Raw genomic sequence first — 23,695 nt, 5'->3', positions numbered from 1 at the left:
AAAGAGCAAAACACTGGATATTGCAAAAGAGAAGAAGCGTAAGAAAACATGTCATAGTTACATGTCAGAAGTTTTGATTGGTGGGGGTCTGAACACTGAGACCCCCACCAATCTGTAGAATGAAGCGCCAGAAGGGCTTGTGTGAGCGCTGAGCCTCTTCGTTTCTGTGCGGCGTCTTTCAGAAATCCGATGTATCCGGAAAAAGCCGAACAGAAACGGAGCGGCTGAGCGCTCACACGAGCGCTTCTGCCACTTCATTTTAGCGATTGTTTGGGGTCTCAGTGCTCGGACCCCCACCAATCCAAACTTCTGACATGTCACTATGACATGTCAGAAATTTGTTGACCGTTTAGTTACACTTCAAGTGATAATTGTGCAGAGCCTTCAGTAGATGAAGCCTTAGTGCTATTTCTTCAAGTGCATACTTGAAGATAAAACTTCAGTGTCTGCAATCACTCTCCAATTTTCATCTCGCCTTCACATCTCTCTGCAGATTTCACAAAGCTCTGCTGAAAGAAGTATCTGTCTTATTGCCTGTCCTTTTTAATTTTCTGCTTTAACTATTGTGTTCTGTACTCTAAAATAAATTCTAAAAATGTACTAAGGCTTTGTTCACATATGCGTTGGAGACTCCGTCATCAAGTTTTATTTTATAATGAAATGATGCTCCAGATCATGTATTCGGGAGAGTTTGTAACTTTCTGGTATACCAGGGAAATACCCCACAAATGCCTAGAAACAGCATGCCGGCAGGTGCACCTACCGTTGTGGCCGACATCCCTTTCCTCAATGCTGATATAGCAAAGCAGGGTTGCCAACCTAATTTACATTTTTTCTAGGACAGCTCATTCAAAAATCACACCCAACTATTTTTACGAACAAATTGAAAATCAAAAATTAAACATTAAGATGATAAGTAATATATTGTATGTCAAGAAGTTAGAATAGTAATATGAACACTTTATTTACTCTGAATTGAGAATGATGCTTATTACAATCCCAATAACCTGCACAAGCTTCTCTATCTTCTGCCCTATTTATCGATTTATCTACCTCGCTACGTAAATACTATCCGCACGCTCTCAGTGGCTGCTGTTCAAGAATATTTTGGGGACGCAACCTGGGGATTCCCTGTACAAAGTCCATACCCCATGAGGGGCATTTTAAGGTGAAGACTGCAAAGACCCTTAGACTCAGGCCCTGGTTTAGCCCTTGCCAAATTTGATAGTGACACAGAGGGTCCACGCTCCTGTCCCGAGGCCTGATACTGACAAGATACATCAAAATAAAAAAAACAGGACTGTTGCGAGTTATGAGTTTCAGCCTAAGTGGGCTGGTGGGGAAAGGTGAGGTAGCTCTGCAAGAAGTGTTCAACTGTGTGCAGAATTGCCCATCTGATGAATTACATCGGATAACATTTTTATTCTTTAAAATATAAACAAATTATTTTGACATAACTGATATTTATTAGCAAAACAGTCTAAAGTAAATGGTTACCTTATACTGTAGGTTGTTAAACAGTTGATCACAAAAAAGTTTACCAGCACCCTCTAGTGGTCAAGCCTGGACACACATGTGCAAATTTTACTAGCGTTGACCCTTTTCTTGAAGCTACATTCCAGAAATGTATGTAGAATTATAATGTTATAACAATGTAACATAATGCAATATTGTTGCCTGGTAGATCTAAAAAAAAAAGCTGATAAATATATGAAAATGACTAGATTCTTAATAAAAAATAGAAATAGGACTGAAAAAGAGGTTTCTGCAGACACATACTATTTCAGATGCACATTTTAGGACACTTAATTTGTCACAAGTAATTAGAGGAAAACTTTAATGTTGTTGAGATTCCTCACACCGGTATTTCAAAATATCTTAGTTGCTGCTTAGTAACAGACTGCAAATTGGGATTTTATCGTAACAATAAATGCTGACAAAGCGACAATCTCTGCAAAAGTACAATCTTCCTTTATATTCATTATTCTGAATGAATTAAAGGGTCTGTCCAGGAACAGAAAAACACGACTGCTTTCCTCCAAAAACAGCACCATATCTGTCCACAGGTTGTGCAGCTCAGCCTAATTCACTTCAATGTAGCTGAGCTCCAATATCAGATACAACCTATGGATAGGTGTGCCGCCTTTTTTTGGTGGAAAGCAGCATTTGATTTTCTAATAGTCAACAAGCCATTTAAATATTTAAAAAGTGTTATAATACATTGCAGAGAGAATATAATTATTTAACAGCTTCAGTATCCAAAACCATGCAGAATACCATTGGATGAATAAAAGATATAATATAGGAGCACAGTATGTGAATAATAGAGGCACAAATACAAATCTCCATATAGGACATAGCTGTCAGACTGTGCATCATGTGCACTGGGTGATTTGAGGGCCCACATTTACTAATGCTGTCTAATAGTTATACAGCGTAAACCTAGACCAGACAGGGACAAAATGCGCCAAATTGATCACAGTGCTGCATGATAAATTTGGCGCATCTTATATGACACATTTCTCTCCCTTATACCACTTTTGATTTGGCTTATATTGTGCTAGAATTTTGTGGCAGTTTTTAGTCACATTTTTGGTGCACACTATACTACGCACCCTTTCCAGCAAGCAATGCCCTTTCAAGGGAGGTGCAAACATCAGAATTGCACAAAACTGCACCAGTTTGCACAAAAATATGGCGAATTTTTCGACACTTTCTAGAACCGGACACAGTAATACATCTGCCCTACTGTGTATGAGGGCACATAGGATTCTGGCAAGTGGACAGCTTTGCCTTCTCCAAAAACATTGGGATTTAGGAGCATATTATGTCGTTTTACATGAACCTGGTGTCTGTGCAGGGCCTGCTACCTCTCCGAGGGGGTGGCGCCAACCGCCGCCATCCCCTCCTGTGCTATAATTGTATCTGCGTTTATAGAATGCAGATACAATTACATGGATAACTAGCACTGGCAGGGCAAGGAACATTAGTTCCTTGCCCTGCCATTCAGCGCCCTTCAATGACGCAAGTGGTGCGATAATGTCATCGCGCCGCTTGCGTTATTGAAAGGCACTGAATGGCAGGGCAAGGATGTGCTTTGCCCTGCCATTCAGCGCCTTTCAATGACGCAAGCGGCGCGATTACGCGATTACGCATTCGCGCCACTTGCGTCATTCAGCTCCAGCAGACTTGGTCAGAATAGACCATGCCTGCAAGAGGACGGTGTGGGAACAGGATCAGGTGAGTATGTAAAGTTGTTGTTTTTTCATTTAACAGTGTGAGTGACTATCTACAGGGGGGCTCTATCTACAGGGGGGCACTATCTATAGGAGGCTCTATCGGGGGCACTATCTACAGGAGGCTCTATATGGGGCCACTATATATGGGGGCACTGTCTACAGTGGGCTCTATATGGGGCACGGTCTACAGGGGGCTCTACGTGGTTCACTGTTTACAGGGGGCTCCATGTGGGGCACTGTCTACAGGGGGCTCCATGTGGGGCACTGTCTACAAGGGGCACCATGTGGGGCACTGTCTACAGGGGGCTCTATGTGGAACACTGTCTGCAGGGGGCTCTATGTGGAACACTGTCTGCAGGGGGCTCTATGGCGGGGCACTATCAAAACGGGACACTGTGTGTGTGTGGGGCACAGTGTATGGTGCTATTATAATCAGGGACACATTGTATGGTGCTATTACAATCAGGGACACAGTGTATGGCGCGGTTATATTTAGGGGTGTAGTGTGTGGCCCCATGAGAATTTTATCTATGTTTATAGGTGCGGAAATATTTGAAAAGTGAGAAGCTGAAGACATCTGAGCGGCAAACTGCAGAAATGGGCCATGGCTGGGAGAAGTCATCACAGAGGTCTGGACCGGATGGAAAAGAAAAGAGAAAAAGAACAACTAGAATATGAAAAGACTTCACCTGAGTCACTCAATGTAAATGTTTATTCTGCCTCTAATCAGTACTTTAGTCACTGTATGATCTGCAGCGACTCCTAGCATATCCTTACCATTGTTCAGGTCATGCATAGTATTACGCAAACCTATAAGGAAGGGTTGCACTAAATTTGCAAATGATCTCTGTATTAAAATTTATTGTGCTGGTGCTGTATTTATGTACCAAGCTTTGTTCTGGTGCTGTAATTATGTACTGAGCTTTGTTCTGGTGCTGTATTTATGTACTGAGCTTGATCCTGGTGCTGTATTTATGTATTGAGCTTGGTTCTGATGTTGTATATATGTATTGATCTTGGTTCTGGAGTTGTATTTATGTACTGAGCTTGGTTCTAGTGTTGTATTTATGTACTTAGATTTGTTCTGGAGCTCTACATATGTACTGAGCTTGGTTCTGGTGCTGTATTTATGTACTGAGCTTGGTTTTGGACCTGTATACAGTATATGTATGAACTTGGTTCTGCTGCTGTGTATAGGTAGAGGAGCTTGGTTCTGGTGCTGTGTATATGTACTGAGCTCTGTTCTGGAGCTGTATATATGTACTGAGCTTGGTTCTGGTGTATTTATGTACTGAGCTTGGTTCTAGTATTGTATTTATGTATATAGCTTGGTTCTGGTCCATATATATTTCAGAGCTTGGTTCTGGTGCTGTAATAATATAGCATATATTTATAATAACAAAATTGCGGGGCAGGTGGAATTTCTGCAATTTTATTTAATGGGAACCTGTCAGGTAGTTTTAGCTCCTTGAACCGTCACCATATGGTAATCCATGACCTGACAATATTTCCAAACATTCTCCTGTATGTTCTTTTCAGATGCACCAAAATCTATAAAAATCAACTTTTAAAATAGCGCACACTATATTTTAATTACTCTTTAAAAGGTCATGGGGCGTTCCTGCTATCCTTAGGAGTTACATAGTCCTGCCTCCAAAACCACTTCCCATGCTTGATTGACATCTTCCTGGCTGTTCTACATCCCTACCAGTTTCCTCCAACTTTCTCTAATGCGCCATTGCTTTGCACCCCATGGACATGCACAGTGAGGTGTACTCTACCTGGCTTCATCATTGCACTGCGCATGCCAGCGGAGTACAAGGCAATGGCGCATCCGCAAGTGTAGGAAGAGGCTGCTAGTGATCTAGAACAGCCAGGGGGATGTTAATCAAGATCTGGGGGGCACCATTTCAATTTTCGCCTCAAGCAGCAGAAAAGCTAGAATCAGTCCTGTGTCTATGCACTACATTTGTCTGTAAATTTGGATTATTTACTGTAAGAAACAAGAAATAAGTTATTTTCCATCAGGTGTTAAAAGTGTAAAAGTGCTGAGCAAGATTCTTTAGCATTAAAACAGGAGTAATTTAATGTACAGTATATATAATAATATTAATACAATATCAGTACAATGCTTTCCATAGACAACCTATATGCTCCCACAAAGCAATAATACTTGCAAGAAATAAACAATTGGGAAATAAATTATTGTCGTCATTATTTATTCCATTGAGAAAATGACAAATTTCTGGCTTCTAAATAAAACGAATAACAGAATTAGTTAGAATAAGAATAAGCAGAAGCACAAACATTGTACCTTTGTCAGTGATGCCAATTCCCCTGACTTGCAGTGCTGGTATCTCCACTGGGGCTGCTCTGACGGCAACGTCACTGCTCACACAGGAGATCCTGAAAACACCACACACAGCGAGGAGAAGCATTCATAGGAATAATTACTAACATAGAATTGTAGTTTCATTGCACTATGTAAGGAAATATAAACTTTGGGGGAGATTTATTACCACTATCATACCAACTTCGCTATATATTTGCTATATTCATCAACAGGACATTTTTCCACCGACATAACCGTATTAAGGCTTGTGTTTTGCGTGATGAGTTTTATTCTTTAATGGCACTATTTATTAAATGTTTTATATATAAATATCACCGCCATTGCACAACAAAAAAAACACTTTTTTAAAAATAGTCATAGTTTTTTTTTTAGTTTTGCATCAAGGTATCTTTTATAATGGAGGGGGCGTGGCTTGGATGGCAGCCTAAGAGGACGTATGAACCGGAGCTCCCGCCATCCTGACTAGTATCCCAGGGGCGTAGCTAAAGGCTCATGGGCCCCGATGCAAAAATTCTTACTGGCCCCCCCCCCCCCGCAAACTTCTCATGGCCGACGGTCCGCAGCTTTCAGCTGCATCGCTGGGTCTCCTAAGTGACCCAACAATGCAGCACTAGCAGCCGGGGCGTCACTAAGGGTATGTGCACACACACTAATTACGTCCGTAATTGACGGACGTATTTCGGCCGCAAGTAGTGGACCGAACTCAGTGCAGGGAGCCGGGCTCCTAGCATCATACATATGTACGATGCTAGGAGTCCCTGCCTCTCCGTGGAACTACTGTCCCGTACTGAAAACATGATTACAGTACGGGACAGTTGTCCTGCAGAGAGGCAGGGACTCCTAGCATCGTACATAACTATGATGCTAGGAGCCCGGCTCCCTGCACTGTGTTCGGTCCGGTACTTGCGGCCGAAATACGTCCGTAAATTACGGACGTAATTAGTGTGTGTGCACATACCCTAAGGCTGGGTTCACACACCCTATTTACGGACGTAATTCGGGAGTTTTAGCATTGAATTACGTCCGAAAGTGCGGCTCAATAGCATAGGCAAACATCTGCCCATTCATTTGAATGGGTCTTACGATGTTCAGTGCCGACGGTCATTTTTTTTTACGCGCCGCTGTCAAAAGGCGGAGCGTAAAAAAGACGCCCGCGTCAAAGAAGTGCCTGTCACTTCTTCAGACGTAAATGGAGCCGTTTTCCATGGACTCCATAGAAAAACAGCTCCAATTACGTCCGTAATGGACGCAGCGAAAGACGCCTGCACATGCCATTACGGCTGAAATTCCGGAGATGTTTTCTCCTGAAAACAGCACCATAATTTCAGCCGTAACGGACGCTGCCGTGTGAACATACCCTCAGGGCTTAAAATGTCCGGGAAATAGCCCCAATACATATGTGTCCGCCCAAAAAAAAGTGTGTATATGAGACAGCATAGCATATCTATAGCACTACGACCCTATAAACTATGGATAGGATTAGATACAGTGGCTCAGCAGACAGTATCACACATGATAGGATTAGATACAGTGCCTCAGAAGGCAGTATCACACATAATAGGATTAGATACAGTGGCCCAGCAGACAGTATCACACATGATAGGATTAGATACAGTGGCTCAGCAGACAGTATCACACATGAGAGGATTAGATACAGTGGCTCAGCAGACAGTATCACACATGATAGGATTAGATACAGTGGCTGAGCAGACAGTACCACACATGATAGGATTAGATACAGTGGCTCAGCAGACAGTACCACACATGATAGGATTAGATACAGCGGCTCAGAAGGCAGTATCACACATGATAGGATTAGATAGTGGCCCAGCAGACAGTATCACACAAGATACGATTAGATATAGGGCCCAGCAGACAGTATCACACATGATTGGATTAGATACACAGCTCATCAGACAGTATCACACGTAATTAGATTAGATACACAGCTCAGCAGACAGTATCACACATGATTGTATTAGATATAGGGCCCAGCAGTCAGTATCACACATGATCGGATTAGATACAGGACTCAGCAGACAGTATCACACATGATAGGATTAGATATAGGGCCCAGCAGACAGTATCACACATGATTGGATTAGATACAGGGCTCAGCTCACTGACATTGCAGCTCCAGCGCTGGACCCAGGATAGGTAAGAATAATAATTTTGCTTCTTTGTGTTACTGATTATTTTTGTGTGTTTGTGTTTTTTTACAGGTTCGGTTGTTGGACTTCGGATTCGAGGACTTCAATGACGGCGTTTTTTTATTCTCAATAAAATGGTTAATGAGGGTTGTGTTTTTTTATTTCAATAAAATATTTTTTCTATGTGCTTGTATCTTTTTAAACTTTATTCTCACCGCCTTAGTAATGGCCGCTGGCTGATTGACAACCTCCATTACTAAGGCGGGGCTTAATGTTAGCCGGTGCAGAGGCTACACTAACCCCCATTATTACCCCGGTACCCACCGCCACCAGGAGTACTGGGAAGAGCCAGGTACGAACCAGTACCCGACCATCTGTAGTGACGGCCAGGCACCGGGGTGGCCGCAGGCTGGTAGTATTAGGCTGTGGAAGGCCAAAAACAGTGGCACCTACCACCCTGGTAATGCTGCCTGCTGCTGCTGTGTTGTATCTGGCTGGTTATGAAAATTGGGGGGGGGCCCACATCGTTCTTTCCAATTGTTTTTTTTTTAAATAACGTGGGTTCCCCCCCATTTTTCATAACCAGCCAGATACAACACAGCAGCAGCAGGCAGCATTACCAGGATGGGAAGGGCCACTGTTTTTGGCCTTTCCCCTCCTGATAATACCAGCCTGCGGCCACCCCAGTGGCCGACCATCACTACAGATGGTCAGGTACTGGATCGTACCCGGCTCTTCCCAGCACCCCTGGTGGCGGTGGGTACCGGGGTAATAAAGGGGGTTAGTGTTGGCCTCTGCATCAGCTAACACTAAGCCCCGCCTTAGCAATGGATGCTGTCAATCAGCCGGCGGCCATTACTAAGGCGGTAGTAATATAGTTTAAAAAAAAACAAAGACATAGAAAAAATATTTTATTGAAATAAAAAACCCCCACACAGCCCTCATTCACCATTTTATTGATAAAAAAAAAGCCGTCATCGAAGTAGTCCTGGAATCCGACGTAGTCCAACGACCGAACCTGTAAGAAAACACACAAAAAATGATTAGCAACACGTGTGTTAGGCTTAGATACAGGGCCCATGTGTGATACTGTCTGTGCGACCCTGTATCTAAGCCTACCACAACGTAGGCTTAGATTCAGGGTCCAGCAGACAGTAATCTTATACAGTATAAGATTACTGTGTGCTGGGGCCCTGTATCTAAACCTACAGTGTGGTAGGCTTATATACAGGGCCCATCAGACAGGATCACGCATGGGCCATGTATCTAAGCCTACCATGTGATTGGCTTAGATACAGGGCCCATCAGACAGGATCACACATGGGCCATGTATCTAAGCCTACCATGTGATTGGCTTAGATACAGGGCCCAGCAGACAGGATCACGCATGGGCCATGTATCTAAGCCTACCATGTGATTGGCTTAGATACAGGGCCCAGCAGACAGGATCACGCATGGGCCATGTATCTAAGCCTACCATGTGATTGGCTTAGATACAGGGCCCAGCAGACAGGATCACACAATCTGTGATCCTGTCTCATGGGCCCCCTAAGCCTGATACATCGTAGGCTTAGGGGTTGTGCAGTCCCTAAACATTGATGGCCTATCCACAGGATAGGCCATCAATAGCTGATGTGTCTCCCGGGACCCGCCAATCAGCTGTTTTGAAGGTGCCGCAGCACTCGTACGAGAGCTGCTTCCCCTTCATTTCACTACTCGCCCACACTGTGAATCGCCAACACGGATTCACAGTGTGACCGGAATGAAGTGACAGGAATGAAGGGGAGCAGCTCTCGTACGAGTGCTGCGGCCCCTTCAAAACAGCTGATTGGCGGGTCCCGGGAGTCGGACCCCGCCAGTCAGGGCTAACCTTACCTTTCTCTTCGGCCGCGGCGGGAGTTCTGTCGTCTCGATGCTGTGCGCGGCGCATAGCGTGGTGACGTCATGCGCTGCGCACAGCGCTTTACGTCAGGACCTCCGCTGCCATCCGGAACCAGGAAGGTAAGTAAAGTATGTTACTATAGTAACAGGGGCCCGCAGCCCGAGTTACTATAGTAACTTTTTATTGATGTAGTGCGGGGGGCCGTGGGCCCCCCTGGCTTCGGGGCCCGGTCGCAATTGCGACCGCTGCGACCCCTATAGCTACGCCAGTGTAGTATCCTATATATCTGGCACCCATCCCTACCTATTTTGATAGCTGTAACGGAGGATTGCATCCCTGAAAGGCTAGTGCACATACCTGAGGCTATATCCGCAGTATTCTCGGCCCTGGTGTGAGGCACATAGTGGGACGCTGTTCTGAGACTGCAGCCGCCATTTAGCAGCCGGCTCGCATACGCGCGCGCGAGCGAACACCAGAGCCACACTACTTACGGCTCTCATCCTCCTTAACCTACTGCAGCGACATCTCTGTGGTGCTCGGGACGGGGTAGGTACATATTAGAAGCAGACTGCAACTCACCTGACCCTCGATCCATCCTTAGCCCTCACTTACCAGACTGTTGTTCCGGAGGATTCTTGCCCTATGAGGCAGCAGGGTTAACTGCAGTGTTCCCGGCTGTAGGGAGTGCAGCATGGTGAATCGCTGGGCGGAGGCCAGAGCCGCCATTTGCAGCCAGCATATCAGAGGACACACATGGGCACCACGCTGCTTGCAGGATTCTTCAGCCTGCTGCATAGACTTCTCGGAGGTCGCTATAGACGGGGTAGGCGATTGCTGGCAGCAAAGACTGCAGCTTCCCTGGCCCCCGTTCCATACTTAACAGCTTTGAGCCTGGTCCTGGTGTGAGAAGAAAGTGCCTGTTGTGACCCTGTGCTTGGTGATCACAGTTGCAGCAGTTACTGGCTTATACTGGCTGCTGGAAGCGTTGAATGATTTGAATATACTGTATTTGCTCACAGTACTCATCTGCTATTTTATTATACACTGGGCCGGTGTTGTCTTGTGTGAAGCATTATTCCACTACTTGACTTTTGGACTCTGGGTCAGTTATAGCCGGTTCCCTGCTGGCCTGTCTGCTTGCCATTTATATTGACATATGGTGCATAGTTGGAGACTCTGTACTAAAATGTTCTGGACTTTCATTACTTTACTGCCAGGATTTATCTCCTCAGACATCCACCAATTTTTTCTATATTGAAAGACACTGTACATTTTACCTCAGTCATCAGTGCCTGTCTCCTATTGTTACTATGACAACCAATCGAGCTAAAGGACCCTCTGCCTCGGAGAAATTAAAAGACTTTGCTAGAAATGATCCTCCAGAAAGCACTAGATCCTTACGATGTAACACATCTAAATCTGTGGAGCCACCACGTGCTAGTCTTTCGAGAGATGTGCAGGAAGAGGAACCTACCCTGCGTCAGGTATCTCACCAATTACTCCAGGCTATCACGGCTTGCAAGACTTCACTGACGGGTAAAATAGAAGAGATCAAAATTGATGTTGGTCTTCTGCGACAAGATCTGCAATCTATGCGTGGCCGCTTGATGGAGGTGGAGTCTCGTGTTTCCCAATTGGAAGATAGAGTGTCTCCGATGGTGTCCAAACTTTCTTCTGTGTCCAGCAAAGATACAGGGCAACAAAAAATGGATGACCTTGAGAACCGGCTACGCCGAAATAATATACGTATTATTGGTTTACCGGAGCGTGCAGACCGTTTCCTGGAGACATGGCTGAAAGACACCCTGGTTGAGGACTTCTCCCTGAGGTTTGCCGTTGAGCGTGCTCATAGAATACCAGCGAGGGGCACCACCTGGCGCACCACCTAGACCCAGTGGCGTAACTACCGCTGTAGCAGCCGTAGCGGCTGCTACGGGGCCCGCGGCATGAGGGGGCCCGTGTCACCCGCCGGCACGGGCCCCCACCATGGCCGGAGGCTCCGCTAGCAGCCGCTATGGCTGCTACAGCGCGACGCCATTGAACACTACGGCAGAGCAGGGAGGTATTAAACAATACCGCGCTGCCATTAAACAAAAGACATGTATCCCCTATCCACAGGATAGGGGATACATGTATGATCGCTGGCATTGATAGGGAGAACGGGGGACTGAAAGTCCCCTGAAGTTCTCCATCACAAACCTCGGACTTCCAGGGTTGGTCGGCAGCCCCGTAGAAATGAATGGAGCGCCGGTCGCGCTTATGCGCATGCGTGACCAGTGCTCCTTTCATTTTTTTATTGAGCTGCGCAAACGCCGGAAGTCAGAGGTTAGTCATGGAGAACTTCGGGGGACTTTCAGTCCCCCGTTCTCCCTATCGCTGCCAGCGATCACACATGTATCCCCTGTCCTGTGGATAGGGGATACATGTCTTTTGTAGGACACACTATAGGTCGGATTTTTTTGGGGTTTGGGGACGCTGTATGGCGTTCCCTACAGGGGGGGCTGTATGGCGTTCCCTACACGGGGGGCTGTATGGCGTTCCCTACAGGGGGGGTTGTATGGCGTTCTCTACAGTGGGGGCTGTATGGCAATAGCGCCATACAGCCCCCTCTGTAGATAGCGCCATACAGCCCCCCTGTAGATAGCGCCATACAGCCCCCCCTGTAGATAGCGCCATACAGCCTCCCCTGTAGATAACGCCATACAGCCCCCCTGTAGATAACGCCATACAGCCCCCCCTGTAGATAGCGCTATACAGCCCCCTCTGTAGATGGCGCCATACAGCCCCCCCTGTAGATCACGCCATACAGCCCCCCTGTAGATAACGCCATACAGCCCCCCCTGTAGATAACGCCATACAGCCCCTCTGTAGATAACGCCATACAGTCTCCTACAGGGGGGGCTGTATGGCGCTATCTACAGGGGGGTTCTGTATGGCGCTATCTACAGGGGGGGCTGTATGGCGTTATCTACAGGGGGCTGTATGGCGTTATCTACAGGGGGGCTGTATGGCGTTATCTACAGGGGGGGCTGTATGGCGTTATCTACAGGGGGGGCTGTATGGCGTTATCTACAGGGGGGCTGTATGGCGTTATCTACAGGGGGGCTGTATGGCGTTATCTACAGGGGGGGCTGTATGGCGTTATCTACAGGGGGGGCTGTAAAAAAGGCACTATCTACAAGGGGGGGGTTGTGTGACACCCAGGGGAGGGGGGCCCCAGTCAAAAGTTTGCTATGGGGCCCAGTCTTTCCTAGTTACGCCCCTGCCTAGACCTCTCCTAGCTCGTCTACTTAACTGCAAGGATCGTGACACAGCTCTCCGTCTGGCCAGACAGAAGGGCCCTATACAGCACAATAACTCTACAGTGTCTATCTTCCCGGATTTCTCTGTGGATCTTCAAAAGCAAAGAGCCCAATTTACCGAGGTCAAGAAAAGATTTCGGGATTGTGGCATAGTGTATTCCATGATGTATCCGGCTCGTTTGCGCATTCTACATGGTGGATCATCCGTCTTTTTCACTACTCTTGGGTAAGCCATGGACTGGCTGCTCCAATTTCATCCACCTCCACCGAGAACTTAACTACCAAATGATATATGCTTGAGACAGCTTCTTCAACATATCCTTTTTGACTTTTCATTGCTATATGTTTTGATTCTCCTGTGTATATGTTGCTTTCTTTTCATTGCTTCACAGATATATTTGCTTGATATGCCTAAGGAAGGGAGCTCCGGTTATCGTCCATATGTACATCTTTACCTATCGTTATGTATAGCGGTGATAACCCCTATAATTCTAAGATGGTCCTTTCTTTAAAAGATACTGATACTGTTACATTGCGAGTTATGTTAGTTTCTGTGTTTTGGTTTTTTCCCCTTTTATTCAGGACCTAGGTGCTCATGAGTAGTGCTCTGCGGGAGATAATTCCTTCCATAATTTGCATGCTGTACTCCCATTGTTATTTTATTTCAGCATGGGGTATCAGGGTGGTACTGTGAACTATACATTGTATATATACTCTAATGACTGCTAACATTGTATGCATGTCCTGGAATGTTAGGGGGTTAGGTACACCACTTAAGCGGATAAAGGTATTTTCCCATATCAGACAATATGTGCCTCATATCCTAGGCCTCCAGGAAACACATTTGACACTGGAATCGGCTAGATGGCTGAATAAGCCATGGGTTCAGTGGTCTGCACATTCGTTTCATACCTGTTATTCTAGGGGGGTGTCGCTAATGGTTCACAGATCGCTACGATGGGAGGCTAAAGGTGGCTCGTAGGGATTCTGAGAGGAGGTTTAACTTTACCTATGCTGAGATTGACTCTAAAGGCTATGTCATTATATGCATTTATAACCCACCTTTGGCCTCTTTGGAATTTTACATTGGGCAGTTAGTTTTGCCCTTGACTACCCACATGCTACTGTTATTTGTATGGGGGACTTTAATCACTTAATGGACAGCAATTTAGATAGATTTCGTGATTCCATAACGTCTAGTGTGGGAATCACGACAAATACCACTTTATCTACATTTATAAATGGCACCGAATGGATAGACTTATGGCGCTTTACATTTCCTGATTTATTAGAATATACCTGTCATTCCTCAATAAGACGCACATGATCACGCTTGGATTATATGTTTGGGACGCCTGATTTGGTACTGCGCATTGCCTCTATAAAACATGGTCCTCGGAAAATATTGGATCACAATCCAGTCATTCTCACTCTCAGGACTTTGTCCAGTAGTAGTAGGCCCTTATGGAGGGTGAGCCCATTCTGGTTATCTCTGATTGGCCCATCAGAAAGGATCCCGGATCAATTAGATTGTTTTATGTCCACCAATGATATACAGACAGATGCCTCTATATTTTGGGATACCCTTAAAGCATATTTGCGAGGATGTTTATCCTCTACCATTTCTTATATTAAACGAACGTCTGCCCAGGATGAGGAGATTCTGACAAATAAGTTGACATTAGCCGAACAGTCCTATATATATCTGATCCTACTGATGCGCACAGGTCTGAATGGTTGAGCTTCCAGAGATTATACTCCCAACAACAACATGTTAAATCTAAACGTAAACTAGTTTTTTCTAGACAGTCATATTTTGAACTGGGGAATCAGTCTAGCAAATTATTAGCATTTATGGTGAAGCAACAATCGGCCTCAATTGCGGTTTGGAATCTTAGGGCCCCTTCGGGGGATGTACTAATGGAAGCGGAACTTTTGACTCAATGCTTTCATGATTATTATACTTCCCTTTATGAGACTACATTGGCGGTAACTGATGTGGATATATCAGCTTATCTTTCAGATTTATCTTTCCCGCAGCTCACGGACACTCAACGGGCATTTTTGGATGCTGATATAAAAATAGATGAAATTACCCTTGCCATCAGAGCTATGGCTAAGGGTAAAGCCCCTGGTCCAGATGGCCTCCCTATACAGATTTATAGTAAATACAGTGACCATTTAATACCTCAGTTATAGAAGGTCTTGGAGTCTGCCACTGCTTCTGGGGCATTGCCATCTACGTTTTATGTTGCCACCATAGTGGTTTTGCTTAAACCCGGAAAGGACCCCTTGGACTGTGGTTCTTACCGCCGCATATCGTTGATTATAAGATCCTAACTAAAATTCTTGCTCAAAGACTGAATAAGGTCATCCTGGATTTGATACACCTGGATCAAACCGGCTTCATGCCGGGTAAAAACACATCCATAAGTATTAGGAAGGTTCAGACCATAGTTCAATGTAGCACATTACAGGACAATACTTGTGCTTTGAAGTCTTTGGATGCAACAAAGGCTTTTGATTCCACTGAATGGCCTTTTTTATTTGCTTGTCTGGAAAAATTTGGTTTCCGTCCCGTTTTTAGTAAATGGATTCAAATAATATATGCTTCGCCCCGGGCTACTGTCTTGGTGAATAATATATTATCCCCGTCATTTGCTCTTCAAAGGGGTACACGTCAGGGATGCCCCTTATCGCCCGCTCTATTTAGTTTGGCAAATGAGGCATTAGCATTGCAGATACGTTCCTCTCCACTTATCACAGGTATAACCATAGCAGATCGTAAGGAAACACCATTGGTCTCTATGCAGATGACATGGTGCTTTTCATGGATAGAGTGCAGGACACCCTTCCCTCGGTTATTAATATTGTTGAACGTTTTGGACAATACTCCGGTCTTCCTATTTATTGTGGGAAATCATCTCTTATGTCCCTGTCCAAAGTACAGCCCCTTGGCCTGTCTGAGCTATCGCCGTTGCCTCTAGTAGACAATTTCAAATCTTAGCATAGTTATAACTAAACTTCCAGCTGTTGACCTTTCTTTAAACGTGTTACCGCTATTGGGCTTCACCCGTTCTAAATTTTATATGGGGTAAACTGCCTTTATCGGTATCTGGCCGTATAAACCTGGTTAAAATGATTTTGTTGCCTACATTTTTATATGCCCTTCAGCATAGTCCAGTTGTCGTACATAAATCATTTTTTAAACAGCTTAACTCTTTGTTATCAACGTTTATATGGGGTAATTCTCTACACAAACTTAGGTTATCCACGCTTCAACGGCCTAAGGCACTGGCAGGAACAGCTCTGCCGGATTTCTTTTTATATTATTTAGCGGGGCAACTTAAGACCTTAAGTTTCTGGTTGCCTGAAAAGGATCTTCCAAACTCAGAGCACCATTTGGCTCATGTACTTGGGAGTCAATGTTTGCTAGGTTCCCTCAAAGTAAATTCTCTCCCTGCCCATAGTAAACCCTTGCCCCTACATAAGCCGGCTCGGGTGGTTTGGAGACAAGCGAAAAAGCAGCTGGGTTACCATGCCATTGTGTCTGTAATGCCTATAGGGAACAATGCTTCTTACTTTCCTTTAATGCCACCACGGTTATCTCCAGCTATTGGGACTATAGGGGACCAATATGATGATAATGTCCTATTTTCATTCACTCAGTTGCAGACTAAGTATGACATACCACGCACCCATTTTCATAGGTATCTAGAGATTCGTCATATTTTACAAACCCAATTCCATCACTTGAGAAATAACTTAACGATCTCTTCTTTCCCACTGATAGGAATTCTTAATTCCCAGGGTTCGCAAGGACAGATATCCACTCTATATACCCGCATATTATCCATCACGGTGAATTCCCACCACTTGCTGTAGAAAGTAGATGGAAACAATGGATTCCTACAATTCAGACAGATGATTGGAATGATATTTTGGAGTCCAATCTTCATGTTTCCCCATCCGCAAATAATAAAATGATCCAGTTATGTATAATACACCAAGCATATTTAACCCCGGTTAGGATATTCAAAATGGGACGATTGCCTTCTTCAGACTTGTTGAGATGCCATGCTCCAGAGGCAGATTTTTGGCATATAATGTGGTCATGTACCATCATTAGGGACTTTTGGAATTACATACTATCCCTGTTATCGTCCTTATTACATGCAGGCATCCCTTTATGTCCTAAGATATGTTTGTTTGGTAAACTGGATGGGGAGGAATGAAGTCACCATACTAGAATTTTTTTGAGAGAAACTCTGTTTCCACCACGAAAAACTATAGCACAACATTGGATGAATGACCGACTTCCATCCATTGATCATTGGAAGGGATTGGTAAATTCTGTGATACCTTTCGAGAAGGTTGTGTTTCTGAATCGTGGTTGTAGTACTAAGTTTTCTAAAGTTTGGGATATCTGGAACAACTCCCCTTTGACAGTAAACCCCTCTGCTGTTTCACCAGATACTGCGATGTAGTAACATAGGTGACCCGCATTTTTATTGTTTATCTCCTTGAACTCGATGTGCTTGATTTATGTCCTCTTTATTGTAATGGTCATACATACTTCAATGTCAACTCATATAAGCGCCATTGTTTATAGCATCTTGTATTTATGGAAAATACTTTGTGTTCTCATTGCTTGACTTTATGTATATACATTTCTTTGTTCCAATGTGATGTATCTTACCGTCAGAGATTTGTGACCGATTTTATACTTGTTACTGCAACAGTTCTTAATAAAAGGAGCTTAAAAAAAAAAGGTATATTTTATAATGGCTTATTTTTATTTGTAGTTTTCATTGGCACTATCATGGGGTAATTAGGACTTATTGATTAGGCCGGTTTCACACGGGCGTATTCGGTCCGTAAAATACGGTCCATACTGTATGTCTGCAGTTTTTCCCAGACCGAAAGCAGTGCATGGAGGCGGGCTCCTAGCATCATAGTTATCTATGATGCTAGGAGTTCCTGCCTCCCCTCGGGAATACTGTCTTGTACCATGTTTTCAGTACGGGACAGTATTCCCGCAGGGAGGCAGGGACTGCTAGCATCATATATAAGTATGATGCTGGGAGCCCGGCTCCCTAAACTGTGTTCAGTCTGTCAAATACTGCAGACATACAGACTGAATACGCCCGTGTGAAACCCGCCTTAGTGTTTAATGGTTTTTTTTGTCAGGGGGGCAATTCTACCAGTTTTCTCCAATGCTGCCTGTTGCAACAGAGTGACAGCTGTATGTTATGTTTAGATGGTGCGGGAAACAGTTAAAAAAATGATAAAAGTGCACAATTGAACACTGAAGAACATTTTCTGGCACATTCAGACATTTCGGAAAAAGTGATCAGATCAATATTTTCATTTTGGAACATTTAACATTTCTTTTGACTGGTTTCTGAGGCTATGTTCTCCACTGTTTCTCTGCAATAGTATATATTAATGCTTATATTTCTGGTTTATAGAACACAACTCATAATTCTAGGGACACTAAAATAAAAAACAAAAGACTGCTATATGTGTCTAAGGCTACATTCACACGAACGTAGCCCACCTCGGATGTGAAAAACCCGCCATTTTCCACGTCCGAGGTCACGCGTTGTCACGGATCCCCCACAAACTTTTGTCTATGGAGGGATGCGTGACACGCAGTATAATAGGACATGACCTATTTTTCAACAGACCGTTCACACGCTCAGTTGAAACAAGGGTCGTGTGAAAGGCCCCATTGAAATACATAGGTCCGTGTGACGGTCGTTGTTTTAACAGCCGTCACACGGACAGGATTCACGTTCGTGTGAATGAGCCCTACGGAGTCATCTATTTTATCTCCCTCTCCTTTCACAGGCCACACATCTGACCAATCTCTGCCTAGAAAACAGGCTGCTGCAATAAGAACTGACTCTCACTGCTCTGTACATGGATACCTAAGTAAGTAAAGTGCCACCCCATGTATCTATACCCCATCCCAACAAAGTGTCTTCATCTAAATAGGACAGGATTAGGAAATAGATCATTTTTTTCTTAGATTTCTACAAGGCTATTTGTTTCAGGAGCCTAGAGAAAGTATGCTAACTGACAAATAGAAGTTTGCTTTGTGTTTTTTTCCTATTCATCTAGGTTTATTGCCCCTTTTATCAGGTATGCACTATGTGTATAGAGTAATTTTAGATTAGAGAAGTAGATTCTTACCATTTAACACATTTATTCTGTGCAATGTCTTCATGCTGAAAAATAATTAAGAAATGTGAATTATAAAATATTTAAACTTCTGTCCAGTTAAATAGTTAATTTTAAATTAATCTAATTTAGTACAATGTTCCTCAAGTTATCCTGACAACCCCATGAAGAAGTAGCCCCCATACCCAGACTCAAGTGTCAATATAAAGCTTAGGTCAGGGACCTCACTCCTTTTGATAATTTGTCATTTTACTTGTTAGTCTCTTACCCGATTGTAAAGTGCTGCGAAATATGTTGTCGCTATATCAATAAAGATTATTATTATGTCTGCTGAAACTTTAATGGGACAATTGCTTCACTTATCAGCTTTAAACACTATGTACACCTTTGCTACCATTTTTTTATTGCATCAATGCATCTAAAAAGAAAAATGAAGCACCTTTGCAAATAGTCTACATTAAAAATGTCCTAACGTTTTGTGTCTTCTGCTCCTATACAGGCCAATATGTTTTCATGATAGCGCACAAACATTCCCTGTGTAGTCTAGTCTCATCTTTCAGTCATACTTCCTTCCATTTGCCCCCTGTATCTTGCTAATCTTCTAGATGTATGCTAGTAGGGGATAGAGTAAAGTGAGTATTACTGCAGGATCAGACTACACAGGGACTATCATTAGTCCCCACAAGGGATCCAGTGTGTACTAAAGCATTATAGTATACAGCTGCTTCAAAAGTTCTGTATTCCTAATGTAAAGTGCTAAGTGCATACAGTTCAAAAAAATAGATAGATGGATAGAGTAAAGTGATCAGGATCTGACTACACAGGGTTTATTTGTAGTCTGTTACCATGGAGATGCATAGGCCTGTCAAAGAGATGTAGATACAAATGGTAGAAGATTTTTAATAAGGATTATTTTCAGAGTTGCTTAATTTTTCATTTTAGATGCATTTGAGAAATATTGTGAAGGTGTACATAGCCTTTGAGTAACAGTGGTTTGGTATTTTGATCATTATATTTTGGTACAATAGTCTTATATCTAATGCTATCCGATTTTACTGATTTATTTTTTTTTACCATCACCTCTAACTGTAGCATGGCTGATGACTAAAAGCAACACCAACAACATCATTTTTATAAATAGTCCAGAAAAACATTGCACCAGTATGTGGACATATCAGAAAGGTGTATGTCTTGTCTATTTATTGCGCCCTCAATACCAGATCTCTGTGTCTGCTTTCAGAAAACCACTGTTGCCTCAGAAGGAAGGAATTACTGGTTGGTTAAAGTAATCTGTAACATAGAATTCTGTTAGCAGACAGCAGTAGCGCTTATGCAGCGCTGCCCAGTTTTGTATAATTGCTGCTTTCAGGCATTACAACAAAGAAGGAAAAAGGAAAAAACATTGATGTGAAGTATTTCTAGATTATTTGGAACTAGTATGTCAACTAAATTTACTCCATGTTAGCGTGCTCCCATCCCTCTTAGAGGAAAGAAATACAACATGAGGAATTCCTATTCCAAGGATCTAGCCTCCTCAGCCGTAGTCCATTATAAAAAAAAAAGCTGCAACATCCACAAGAAGATCATGTAGACAAGCTTGAGAAGGGCTCTATGAGGCGAATTTTGGCAAATAGTGAAGGCAGAAACCTATTTCAACACTTCAGTGTGTGTGCTGCAACACCTTTCTTTATTATTACGTGACCAACTTAAACATTTAGTTAGTTAAAACTTTTTAGCATGCATTTTTTTTTTTTTTTCAAAACAGACCTAACTTTCCAGCAACCATGCCATACTTGCCAACTGTCCTGAATTTACAGAGACAGTCCCAGCAAATTACTGTCCCGGGAACTGCTACATTCAACTGTATCTGCATCCTCAGGACGCAGATACAATTGAATACTATGGCAGAGCAGGAAACTATGCGCTTCCTGCTCTGTCATTCACTCCTCCTGGAGCAAAATCCCCCGCCAAAACATTGCCGCTGCCCTGGCCGGGGATTCCGCTGCAGGAGGTGCCACTGACGTAACTGCCCTTATATAGACAGTGAAGTCAGGGCTCTCTCTATGAGCGGAATTCCCGGCCAGGGCGTCAGCAATGCTTTGGCTGGGGATTCCGGCGCTCCAGGAGTAGCCCATTACTTCACTGTCCATAAAAGTGCAGTGACGTCATGGGCATCTCCAGCATGGGAATCACCAGCCAGAGCATTGCTGACGCCTGGCCGGGGATTCCGCTCAGAGGGAGCCACTGACAACGTCACTGTCCATATATAGACAATGAAGTCAGGGGCTCATCCTGGAGCGCCGGAGTCCCATCCAAAGCATTGCCGACACCTGGCCGGTGATTCCACTCAGAGTGAGCCCATGACTTCACTGTCCATATAAGGGCAGTGACGTCAGGGTCATCTCCTGCAGTGGAATCCCCGTCCAGAGCATTGCCGATGCTTGCCCGGGGATTCCATTCATAGAGGGAGCCGCAATGGCTCTATCTACAGGGAGGGGGAGGGCTACCTACAGGGGGAGTATGTGGCACTATATTCAGGGGGAGTATGTGGCACTATCTACAGGAGGAGTATGTGGCACTATCTACAGGAGGAGTATGTGGCACTATCTACATGGAGGTGTGTGGCATTATCTACAGGTGGGCTGCGTGTGGCATCATCTACAGGGTGGTGTGGCATCATCTACAGCGGGGGTGTGGTATCATCTACAGGGGGGTGTGGCATCATCCACAGGGGGCATTGTGGTATTGTCTACAGAGGGCACTGTGGCAACATCTACAGGGGGTGTGTGTGGCAACATCTACAGGGGGTGTGTGTGGCAACATCTACAGGGGGTGTGTGTGGCAACATCTACAGGGGGTGTGTGTGGCAACATCTACAGGGGGTGTGTGTGGCAACATCTACAGGGGGTGTGTGTGGCAACATCTACAGGGGGTGTGTGTGGCAACATCTACAAGGGGTGTGTGTGGCAACATCTACAGGGGGTGTGTGTGGCAACATCTACAGGGGGTGTGTGTGGCAACATCTACAGGGGGTGTGTGTGGCAACATCTACAGGGGATGTGTGTGTGGCAACATCTACAGGGGGTGTGTGTGGCAACATCTACAGGGGGTGTGTGTGGCAACATCTACAGGGGGTGTGTGTGGCAACATCTACAGGGGGTGTGTGTGGCAACATCTACAGGGGGTGTGTGTGGCAACATCTACAGTGGGTGTGTGTGGCAACATCAACAGGGGGTGTGTGTGTGGCAACATCAACAGGGGGTGTGTGTGTGTGGCAACATCAACAGGGTGTGTGTGTGGCAACATCAACAGGGTGTGTGTGTGGCAACATCAACAGGGTGTGTGTGTGGCAACATCAACAGGGTGTGTGTGTGGCAACATCAACAGGGTGTGTGTGTGGCAACATCAACAGGGTGTGTGTGTGTGGCAACATCAACAGGGTGTGTGTGTGTGGCAACATCAACAGGGTGTGTGTGTGGCAACATCAACAGGGTGTGTGTGTGGCAACATCAACAGGGTGTGTGTGTGGCAACATCAACAGGGTGTGTGTGTGGCAACATCCACAGGGGGTGTGTGTGGCAACATCCACAGGGGGTGTGTGTGGCAACATCCACAGGGGGTGTGTGTGGCAACATCCACAGGGGGTGTGTGTGGCAACATCCACAGGGGGTGTGTGTGGCAACATCCACAGGGGGTGTGTGTGGCAACATCCACAGGGGGTGTGTGTGGCAACATCCACAGGGGGTGTGTGTGGCAACATCCACAGGGGGTGTGTGTGGCAACATCCACAGGGGGTGTGTGTGGCAACATCCACAGGGGGTGTGTGTGGCAACATCTACAGGGGGTGTGTGTGGCGGGGTGTGTGTGGCAACATCAACAGGGGGTGTGTGTGGCAACATCTACAGGGGGTGTGTGTGTGGCAACATCTACAGGGGATGTGTGTGTCAACATTTACAGGGGGGTGTGTGGCAACATTTACAGGGGGTGTGTGTGGCAACATTTACAGGGGATGTGTGTGGCAACATTTACAGGGGGTGTGTGTGGCAACATTTACAGGGGGTGTGTGTGGCAACATTTACAGGGGGTGTGTGTGGCAACATTTACAGGGGGTGTGTGTGGCAACATTTACAGGGGGTGTGTGTGGCAACATTTACAGGGGGTGTGTGTGGCAACATCTACACAGAAGCAAGGGAAAAGGGGCAGTTGCCCACGGCAACACCGTGAGCAACAAGAGAGGTGAACGAGCCGAGTCAAACCAGGAGTGTACGAGGTACCAAACGCAGAGCAGGAGAGTAGTGAACAAGCCGAGTCAAACCAGGAGTGTACGAGGTACCAAACGCAGAGCAGAAGAGTAGTCAGTAAGCCAGGGTCAATATGAAGCAGGGTCAAATAGTTCAAGAAGCTGCAGCAGGGCCAGGAAACCAAACGAGAAGAATCACAAACAAGGAGGAACAGGAAAGGCAGGTATAAATAGACAGAGGGCGGGAGCCAGCTCCGTCTGACCAGGCTGTGATAGGCTCTCCCACTCCCAAGCCTGCCATCCTGAGTGGTGGAAGAAGGAGTCAGTCTCACAGACATAGAAG

At 45.0% G+C, this 23,695-nt stretch overlaps 1 protein-coding gene across 2 annotated transcripts in view; it reads right to left on the bottom strand.

The window, feature by feature from the left end:
* CCDC178 (coiled-coil domain containing 178) overlaps window positions 1-23,695 on the bottom strand; it is a 425,544-nt gene that overhangs the window by 390,225 nt on the left and 11,624 nt on the right. For both annotated transcript variants that reach the window (XM_075826302.1, XM_075826301.1), the window contains exons 4-5: window positions 19,125-19,159; window positions 5,554-5,645 (exon numbers count right to left, since the gene is read on the bottom strand). In XM_075826302.1, the coding sequence (XP_075682417.1) occupies window positions 5,554-5,645; window positions 19,125-19,159 (127 nt within the window). The remainder of the gene's footprint in view (window positions 1-5,553; window positions 5,646-19,124; window positions 19,160-23,695) is intronic.

This window comes from Rhinoderma darwinii, chromosome 5 (assembly GCF_050947455.1).
Source record: "Rhinoderma darwinii isolate aRhiDar2 chromosome 5, aRhiDar2.hap1, whole genome shotgun sequence".
Lineage (NCBI taxonomy): Eukaryota > Metazoa > Chordata > Amphibia > Anura > Rhinodermatidae > Rhinoderma > Rhinoderma darwinii.
Note: the sequence above shows the minus strand (reverse complement) of the source record. Positions and strands in the feature narration are given on the sequence as shown.